This window comes from Erigeron canadensis, chromosome 2 (assembly GCF_010389155.1).
Source record: "Erigeron canadensis isolate Cc75 chromosome 2, C_canadensis_v1, whole genome shotgun sequence".
Taxonomy (NCBI): Eukaryota; Viridiplantae; Streptophyta; class Magnoliopsida; order Asterales; family Asteraceae; genus Erigeron; species Erigeron canadensis.
The window spans coordinates 11217058-11227712 of record NC_057762.1 but is presented as its reverse complement, the minus strand read 5'-3'; the positions used below and the strand labels follow the sequence as shown (position 1 = coordinate 11227712).

General features: G+C 35.1%; 1 protein-coding gene across 1 annotated transcript; it reads left to right on the top strand.

Annotated features, from left to right (window-relative positions):
• The first annotated feature begins 214 nt into the window (after positions 1-214).
• Positions 215-1347, top strand: LOC122587699 (protein ALP1-like). The gene is made up of 2 exons (XM_043759864.1): positions 215-571; positions 667-1347. Exons 1-2 carry the CDS (start codon positions 215-217, stop codon positions 1345-1347), a joined length of 1038 nt encoding a protein of 345 aa, XP_043615799.1.
• Positions 1348-10655: the final 9308 nt, after the last annotated feature.

Below are 10655 nucleotides of genomic sequence, written 5' to 3'. Positions count from 1 at the left end.
TTTAATCATACTGTTGAATCGTTTTATTGCACTTGTGTAGATAAAAATGCCTCGTCTTCCTATAAACAGAAGACAACGCAAACTAAGGAAACTTTTTTTGATTCAACAAATAGCGACTACTATGATAGTGTTAACATTTTCATTCTACTATTTTATTATTTCTTCGTTATTTCGAGCTAATATTTGTGGATTTAAGACTAAGGAGGAAAAAAGGATGGAAAAGATGAATTTTATGTTAAGCTTAACTCAGGAAAGTGATTCTGTCTGCATTAGTGAGCTCCGTATGGATAGAGCAACTTTTAGGGTGTTATGCGATATGGTAAGGGACATCGGTGGTTTAAAACCTACTAGAAACACATCCATAGAAGAGGTAGTAGCAATGTTCTTGTATACTTTGGCTCACCACAAAAAGAGTAGGACAATTGGATATCTTTTATTACGCAGTAGAGAGACAGTGAGTCAGCAATTTCGTCAAGTTCTTTTATCAATATTGAGATTACATCATATATTGCTAAAGAAACTCGCCCCTATTACCCAAGATTGTCAAGATGCAAAATGGAAATGTTTTCAGGTATTATAATTCAATAGCTCATTTACCAGGTTAATACACGAGTTGAACTTAGCTTAAGATAAGAAATAATGCTTACATACTATTTTAACATGTAGGGTTGTTTAGGAGCTTTGGATGGAACTTTAATTAAAGTGACACCTCCTAGTGACGAGAAGCCTCGATACCGCACAAGAAAGGGTTGCATCTCAACTAATGTTTTAGGTGTTTGTTGTCCGAACATGCATTTTATATATGTTTTGCCTGGTTGGGAAGGTTCAGCTAATGATGGTCGTGTGCTTCGAGATGCAATCTCAAGGAACCAAGGTCTACGAGTCCCTCGCGATTGTTATTATTTAGTTGATTCTGGTTATTGCAATGCAAATGGTTTTCTTGCTCCATATCGAGGGCAACGATATCATTTAAAGGAGTTTGATGGTCATCGACGTGAGACTCCTCAGGAATATTTCAACATGAAACATGCTAAAGCAAGGAATGTGATTGAGAGATGTTTTGGATTGTTAAAAGGAAGATGGAAGATCCTTTCATCCCCTTCATTCTTCTCAATCCAAACTCAAGTTCGAATCATTATGGCATGCTGTTTGTTTTATAACTTGATTCGTAAATATATGAGCCATGATCCTCAAGAAGATGAAGAGGAAGAAGAAGAAGAAGAATCAGAAAGTGAGGACGAAAGTGAAGATGGGGAATATGTTACCAACATTTGTCCAAGTGATGAATGGTCGGAATTTAGAAATAATATGTCATCCAATATGTTCAATGCATGGAGAAATAGATAGATTTGTCTAAACCAATATAGTTTTGTTTTAGGTATTGTACTCAAGTTCTTGAAATGGTTTCTTGTATGTTTCTAAATTACAAGTAAAATAAATAACACTGATTAAATGCATGCATTGTTACTTTTTTACTGTACATATAACATAAACTGATCTTATTATTTAGTTTCATTATTTCTTTGTCAAATTCTATCAAATTGATACCACTAATATTTACTTGTATATTTTCAGTGAGGAATGGCTACATCGTCGGGTGGTGACCGTGGTAGGGGAAAAATAAATAATATTGGAAGGATGAGGAAACTGATGCTTTGGTTGATGTATTGCAAGAACTTGCTTGTGATCCTTTATGGAAGGTAGATGGAGGATTTAAGAATAACTACATGGTTGAAATTCTCAAAAGGATGGTCAAAAAGATTCCGAATTTTGATAAAGACGTTAATCCTCGTATTGACTCAAAGATCAAATATCTTAGAAACAAGTACAATCCAATTTCAGAGATGTTGATGCAAGCGGATGTGAATGGGATACCGTTGAGAGCAAAATTGCTTGTGAGAGGCAATGGTACGATGACTGGTGTAAGGTATGTGTTTTTTTATTGTACCAGTACCTATCCCATATATTTTGTGACATTTTGTTTGGCTCAGTACTATCGTTGTAGAAGTAATTATAGGCTATTGGTTTACACAAAAGTCCTTAACGCAAAGGTATGGGTTTTTTTTTGTACAGACTCATAAAAATGCAGGTGGTTTATGGAACTTCAAATTCCTGTATCTACAAAAATTGGATACTGTTTGGGGTAGAGATAGGGCAATGGGGCTACAAGCTGAAGATATATCACAAGCATGTGACGACACCAATAACAAAACTGATGTAATGTTATGCTCTTTCTCTGATAGTGAAGATGAAGTTGTCAAAGAAACAAATACACCAATCATTCCAAGCTTAAAGAAGCGGAAAAGGGTATCACCTCCAACGGAAAGTTCTCACAAGAGAAAGAAACCAATGACACTTCAAGAGACCATGGATACAAAGTTAGATTCATTTGCTTCTGATTTTAAGTCTGTTTGTGGTGAAATGGTTGAAAAGATTGGTGTTGCTGCTAATGCTTTGACTGGGGATGGTAATAAATCTGAATCGGTGAATGAAGAAAAGATGCAAGAGGTAATGAACGAACTTCTTAACATCGGTATTTTCCACTTGGATGTTGGCAAGGTTGTTGAGGCTTGCTATAATGATCCCATTAAAGTGAAGACCTTGTTTACCTTGCCATCATATATGAGGAAAGCTTATGTTATGGGGTTTTTACATCCTCAAGTTTAGTTCATGAGTTTGGTTTTTATTTATGTTGTTCTAGTTCTGTTGGTTTTCGTAGTTAAACTAATGCTATGACATTGGTATTTTATGTTCATCCATGTTTTGAGGTCTTGAATAATGGTCGTCTTTATTTCTTGTTTAACTTTGTCTTCAGTACATGAGGTGCTTTGAGTAATGAATTTGCATTTGGATTTTTTTTTTTCTTATTTCATTTACATGGGTAAGAATGATGCTAGCTGATGTAGATATTCCAACTGATATAAAGACGTTGCGTTGTTGCTGCTACAAACTAAACGAGGCCACTACTATGTCAATTATGATCAGGTGCTAATAACTATTTCTTATTTTTTCTCATACTTGTTCTTTATATCTGAACTTTAACTTGTGATTTTGAAACTACAGTTGGGAAAAAGTGCAATACTCTTTAGTCCAAAAGTGTAGTTGCTGGTACAAGTGCTTAAATATATATAACGGTTTTGGTCAAGGGCATACAAATCTACAAGCAAAGGCTGTTCTAGTCAAGTTGTTTACCTACCACATGTATTGCAATAATGGCCAACCCATTAAATTTCTTCTATTTTACTTCTATAATAATAATAATAATAATAATAATAATAATAATAATAATAATAATAATAATATGTATACTTGTATGAATGATATGAAATCGTGTTTTTTTATGGAGTTAAAGAAAAATAAGCTTATGTTTTATTATAGTGTATTTACTAGAACCAAGCAATATCAAAGATAATGATAATGATTACTTTGTGTCAACCAACCAACATCAATGCAATGCTAGTATTCCTTGATATTTCATTGCATTCCCTTTCCCATTCCCCACTTTGAACCAAGCACACCCTTAACTCCAATCATTCCTCTCTCTCTCTCTCTAGAAACACACAGTAAAACACCAAGAACACACACACGTCCTATCCACCATTGAATCTATGAATTTGGTGCTGAAATCGTGTTATCATATGTGGTATCAGAGCTTGGTAGAACTGCTTCCTCATAGGATGGATGATCAAAATCAAGTGGCACATACACATTTGGAGTGTTCAATGGATTTGTTGTCTGAGTAAAGCGGGTAGGTTGTTCTTGAACATTCACTTGAGAAGATTTATCAGGAGTGGATGGTGAAGAAGAATCATTAGAAGAGGATGAAGAACTACTACTAGAAGATGTAGCACCTTGCTCAGAAGAACTTGATGATGATTCAAGATTGTTGTTAGGTACTGGATCATTGTTTGGAAGTGGTTCAGCGATGACTTGAGGTTCTTCATCATGAATCGGTTTGGAATTGTAGAATTCTTCAAAAAGAATATCTAATTCATCACTTGTTAGAGTTGGAAACTTCTTGAATTTAGATGCTAAAGTAGAAGTCCTTGTTGAAGTACTTGAATCACTTGGATCATTACTTGTTGGTAGCAACTTTCTTGCTCAAAAATCATGCATGACATCTCATCAAACCAAGCATTCATTATTTCTTAAATTGTGTTTGTTCGGCGATTGATGTCTTGGAATAACCAACAAAGTAACCTTCATCACCTTTCTTCTCGAATTTTCCAAGATTCTCCTGATCATTCAAAGTATAACAAACACACCCAAATATATGAAAATAATTGATGTTGGGTTTTTGTTTGTTAACAACCTCATAAGGAGTCTTCTCGAAACGCTGATTGATGATAGACCGATTCTGAACGTGACAAGCAGTGTCAACAGCTTTAGCCCACATATTGGATGGCAACTTGGAATAAGCAAGCATTGTCCTTGCAACTTCCACTAGCATTCGATTTCTCCTTTCAACGACACCGTTTTGTTGTGGGGTACGAACTGCTAAAAATTGGTGAGTAATGCCCTTGAATTTACAAAACTCATCAAAAATGACATTTTTGAACTCAGTTCCGTTATCCGAACGGATGTAACAAACTGGAAGTTGAAGATTACTTGAGTAGAAGTGATGAAATGAATCAAAATCTGAGTTGTTTCATCTTTGGATGCAAGAAACTTGACCCAAGTATATCTTGAATAATCATCAACAATAACCAAGATGTATCTTTTCCCATTTCGGCTTTGTACTTTCATCGGCCCACAAAGATCCATGTGAAGCAAATGAAGAGGTGCTAAAGGAATTTGGAGATTTCTTCGGTTTATGAGAAGCTCGCTTAATCTTCCCAACAGCACAAGAAGGACAAAGATGCTCACTTTCATACTTATAGTCCGGCAAGCCTTCAACAAGATGCTTGTTAACCAAAGTATTGATTGTTTGGAAATTTAGATGAGAAAGCCTTCTATGCCATAACCAAGAATTCTTTGATGTAGCCTTTGAAATGAGACAAATATTATCGGTTGGTTGGTTATCATCAAGATTGATGGTAAAAAAATTATCATCGCGGTCAACACAAAAAATGTCAACCCCATCTAGAGTTTGAACTTTGCAAAGAGATTGTCGAAAAAGAAATTGAAGATTGTTGTCACAGAATTGTCCAACACTGAGCAAGTTATGACTTAACCCTTCAACATAGTGAACTTTGTTGATGACAATTCCATTGCGTGCAATGTCTCCATAACCTAGGATAGGAGCGAAATTGTTGTTTCCAATCGAACCGTTCCCATGAATCGTTCGATAAAGTTTTTGAGCAATGCTTTATTTCCAGTCATGTGTTTTGAACACCCGGAATCGAGTATCCAAACACAGATGGTTATTTCCTGCAACCAAGGAAATTTAACCGACTTTAGTACCCACTTGAAGACGGGTCCTTTGTGGTTAGTTAACACAGGCAGGGTATATAACTTAGGAATTGCATTCAAACATGATTTAGAATCAACATAAGCATTAACAAGCACATCATCAACAAGCACATTTGGGTAAAAAGTACGAACATCACACACGAATTAAAAGTAACATGTCTACAAGCATTCGAATCAATCACACGAGACCAGGAATTAACATTGTTTACAAACACACAAGGCCTTGCCTTGGCACCATTAACATTGTCTAACAAAGATGACTTAAAGATAAATTGTTTGAATTAATAGAAGCATTCTTCTTCTTACTACCAGCCTTTCTCCTTTGCATTTTCTTCTTTTTCTCAACATTAGTGAACTTAGGTACTAATGACTTAGCTACCCATTTAGTATCACTAATTAGGCTCTTTCCACCTGTTGAATTGACACTAAGAAGATTAGAACAAGGAGTTTTGAAAACTTTCATCTTTTTAGAGTCTTTTAGAGGCGAGGAAACTTCTTGTTTCTTTGGTTTATCATGAGAAAACCATCCATATCTATCCCTATATCTAGTTGCACCATTAGATATATCCCTAGTTAGCAAACTGAGCTAGACTTAGATACCTTAGGTAAAGAACTAGATTGAGAGTTAGATGAAGAAACATTAGGATTGTCTTTCAGAAGTTTCACTTTGGTGTACTTTGTTCTGGGAGTGGTCTCAGCTTGTTCCTTTTTGACATGTTTAAACGGGGTAGGACACTTCTTTGGTTCAGTTTTGACGAGTTTGGTCTTAACTCGTTTCTTTGAATAATATGAAGTTGGAGCTTTGGACAAAAGATTTTGAGATTCCTCTTTTGTTTCAACTTTGATTTTGGTAAATTCAATCTTTTTCTCAGTTTCTGAATCAAAGACATATTCTCCCTCCATGAATTTATGAAAATCAGCTTTAGTGAATAATTTCAATGAAGGTTGATTAGTTTTAAATTCTTCTTTTGAAATTTTTGAAAAATCAGGAATCTTGGCATCCAACCTCACATTATGGGTAGTCTCAGAAATTAGGTCAATTTGAACTGACACATCTTTGGTCTCACAAGAAATTTGAGTAGAAGTATCAACACCTATACTAGCATTAAGCTTAGGGTGAATAACTTACTCATCAATTGTATCACATGTGAAAAACCTATAGAAGTACCATATCAAAACTAAACTATACGCAAGTTCTTCATCAGATAAATCAGATTGCACATAATTATCAGCTATAAATGTAGCTGCATTTTGACAAGTACACTCAAGAGAATCAGTCAAGGTCTGAGTGGAGGTATCGGTAGATGATACACAAGTAGTCTGGGTAGATAGGTCTACTAAAGAACTTAGGTCAGTTTGAGTAGAAACATTCACACAAACTTTCTTAGTATCAACAACAATAAATTCATCATCTGAATTCGGACTTTGAGACTTTAAGTGATTAATTACATTTTGTTGAGATTCCACCTTTTGTTGTAAACCTTCTATTTGTTTTTTCAAAATTGTGGTTGGAACATACATTTTAGTTGGTTTAGGTGAATTACCGACGGACTGTTGATTTTGAAAATTTGATGTTATTTCTTCTAATTTAAAATTGAAGATTCTTTAGATTTGTACGAAGCATTTATGGCATCATAATTAACCAAAAATTCACCTTTAGGTATTTTCTCAACTTCATCAGTCTCAAATTCGTTATCCAATTGACGAATAAATTGTTGTACCATACCAAGTCGAAGAAATTTTTCATCATACAAAGGTTCAATTTCGTCTTTGGCTTTTTGTAATGGAGTGATATTCTCAAAGCCCAACCCGTGAAGAAGATCCGATTTGTCAATTTTTGACTTGCTGAAATAGGCAGTGAAATCCAAGAGAGAGTTTTGTTCAACTTTATATAACTTTTCTTGATAGAAAAGTATATTCTTTTTAAATTGCTCAACTTGTTTTTCAAGATTTTCAATCTCAACGCCTTTTAGAAAACAAGTGTGATTTAAGTCGGAAATCTTTCTTTCGAGTTCAACATTGTTTGGTTTAGCTTCTTGGAGCTTTTTATTAAGAATATCCACATCCATTTGTCTAGTATTTGCCCGAAGCCATTCATTGGTCTTTTGGGTTTCAAGATCTTGATTAGCTTTTTCAAGATCATGAATGGTCTTTTCAAGATTATGACATTTTTGTAATAACTTATAATCAGGAGAGGCATTCAACTCACATTCTTTAACCAACACTTGGTCTTTATATGATTGAAAGTCCTGTTTAATAGCATCATGTTCAAAAAGTAATTTGAATGTTCTTCAAGAAGTTTTGAAAATTCACTTTTAGACAATGAAATACTATTTTGCAACTTTTTGTTTTTGTTGGCTAAAGACTTAATATGAGTTGTCAAGTTTGACAAAGCTAATCTACATGACTCTTTATCCTTAATTGATGAAAAAGTAGAGTCGAGATTTACCTCATCATCCGGATACTCATCATCAGTGCTTTCTGCTTCAAAAACCTTGTCCTTGGCCAACCTCACCATAAAGCAAACATTAGCAGAGAGATCTTCATCTTCATCATCGGAGAGTAATAGCCATTTGTCATCTTCAGCAAGCAATGCATGACCGGCTTCCACTTGTTTGGCTAACAACATCTTCTGCTTGTAGTACTCATAGTTCCGCTTCCGAGGTTGCTTGCAATCAATAGCAAAATGACCTGGTATTCCACAATTGTAGCACTTTTTGTCTGATGCTTTACCCTTCTCAACCACTTGTTTCTCATTAGCTTCCTTCTTCTCACCATGTTTTGATCCACTTGCTTCACCTTGCCCATAACTCTTAGGATGATAGTGATCTTTCTTAGGAAATGCACTTGTAGAGGAAATGCGGAGATTGTTGTTTGTTGGCCTTGCTTTGTAAAATTTCTTCTTGAAATGCTTTGTTATTGCGGCAAGAGCTTGATATAGTTCATCTGAAACACCATCTCTTGAAGCCATCAAATCATCTCCTTCCTCATCAGATGAAGAAACAACTACCATTTGCCTCTTATGAGCTTCAGAAACCTTCTTTTCAACAATCAAAGCCAAAGGATCAGTAGATACAATTCTGACATTTTACTTGATGAAGCTTTGTTTAGAACTTGATGTTCATTGAGTTTGAAAGATTCATGAAGATTATGGATGGTGAACTTGGTCAGATTTTGATGTTGCTTAATCTGTGTTCCAAAATCTTCCCATTCTGGACTAAGAGTTTTGATGAATTTGATGTTTAACTCAATCTCTGATTTCTTGACATTGTTCTTCCTAAGTTCATTTATGACATTACAGAACCTACAGTAGACAGCCTCTAGAGATTCATTTGGCAATTTGCTGACGTTGTCAAACTCAGTCAACATATTTGTCAATCTTATTGTTGAAGTCACGTCAGATCCTTCCATTTGTCTTGCCACCTCATCCCATATTTCCTTGACTGTATCATAAGAATCAACAGAGCCATAGATTTCATCTGGTAGTGCTTTGTATAAGCATGATCTAGCTCTGTTATCTGCAACTGTTCTATCTTTTTGTTCAGCATTCAAAAGATCAAGAGTGAGTATTGCACCGGTAGTGGGATGGTGATGAACTGCAAGTCCATTAAGGATGGAATCTTTAAGCAGGTGACCATTTGGTTGACATTCCACATAGTCCATAAATCTTTTCTTCCATAGTCCATAGGAACTACGGTAGAGAACTAAAGGTCTTGTATCTGAACCCAATGCCAATGCTTCACGAGAAGCCATTTGAAAGAGATTTGATTTGAAACTTGTAATGAAATAAGAGTTGATGAAAAACAGAAAAATGAAACGGCAAGATCGTCTTAGAAGATCGTCCTAGTATGAAAGAAGTGAGACGATTTTGAAGATAATCGTCTTGGAGAATTTGAGTGGAATTTGGTTAAGTATGAAATGAAATTGAAATTGAGGTATGATTTTGAATTTATGAAGAAATGGAAATTGAAATGAATTAAAGAAGATTGTTTTGGAATTCTGAGAAATGAAATTTTGGAAATGAAACGATCTTGGAGGAAGATCGTTTTGAACTTTGGAATGAGACGGTCTTGTGGTAAGATCGTCTTAGGTTCTTGAGTTTTTGAAGAAAAATTCCAAGTATTTTGAATAAAAATGGACAGAGTTTTAGTATGATTTGGAAGGAATGAAATTGAGCAAAACCAATATAGAAGATCAGTCTCCTAAGAAGTGTGTGATTCCCAATCACAACAACTTCGAATGATCAAACCAAGCACACCAACTTTCTGAAAAATACTGAGACAATCTTGATGAAGATCGTCCTAGTATCAGGGAGCTGAGGCGATCTTGGCAAGATCGTCTTAGCTTTATGTCTTAAAATTTTCAAAGTTAAAACACTTTGAATTGACCAAACCAATCCGTAAGGATTAGTTACCACAACAAACACTTTTCAACACACACACACTTGTCAGAACGATCTTGTGAGGATCGTCCTACAAGCCACAAATCACAAAGTATGAAAAATGAAGTATCAAGCACTAAGACGATCTGGGAAGATCGTCCTAATGAGGATCGTCTTGTGGTCATCTTCTTTATCAGGAAACAAGTCATTTTCATAAACTCCATTAATGACTTCTTAAAACTTCAATATCTTCTGAATTACTTGGAGTTAGAACTTGAAATAACTTGCAAAATGCTCGTTTTCACCTCAGCTACAAATCTACGAACAAAATTCAACACAAAACACAACAGATTCGAAACCCAAAAATCGTGCCAAAAAGCTAAAATTCGAACTTGAGATTCAGATCGAATTGGAACTTGAATTTTGACAGGAATATGTTTTAAACTATCACGAATCTATTGGTGAACAAAAAACTATGATTTTATGAGATTTGATAGGCGAAAAATGAAGAAAAAGTGACAGCTTAGAAAAACGGTTTTGAATTTGAATTATTGATGAATCTGTGATCGAATTCAGTAATGGATCGATATCAGAATGATGTTTTGCTCTGATACCACATGTGATAACACGATTTCAGCACCGAATTCACAGATTCAATGGTGGATAGGACGTGTGTGTGTTCTTGGTGTTTTAGTGTGTGTTTCTAGAGAGAGAGAGAGGAATCATTGGAATTAATTGTATCTTACAGCATCTCGCCCAGATATAATGTTTGCAACATGTATGTGTGCTAGGTATCAAGCTGCTCCAACTGATTTACATTTTCAAGCTGTGAAACGAATCTTTCATTATCTAAAGGGTACAC

Excerpts from the sequence above, each read along its gene's own strand:
- LOC122587699 (XM_043759864.1), top strand. The coding sequence starts at position 215 with ATGGAAAAGATGAATTTTATGTTAAGCTTAACTCAGGAAAGTGATTCT. Across the intron at positions 572-666 it reads CAAAATGGAAATGTTTTCAG|GGTTGTTTAGGAGCTTTGGA; the intron begins GTATTATAATTC and ends TTTAACATGTAG.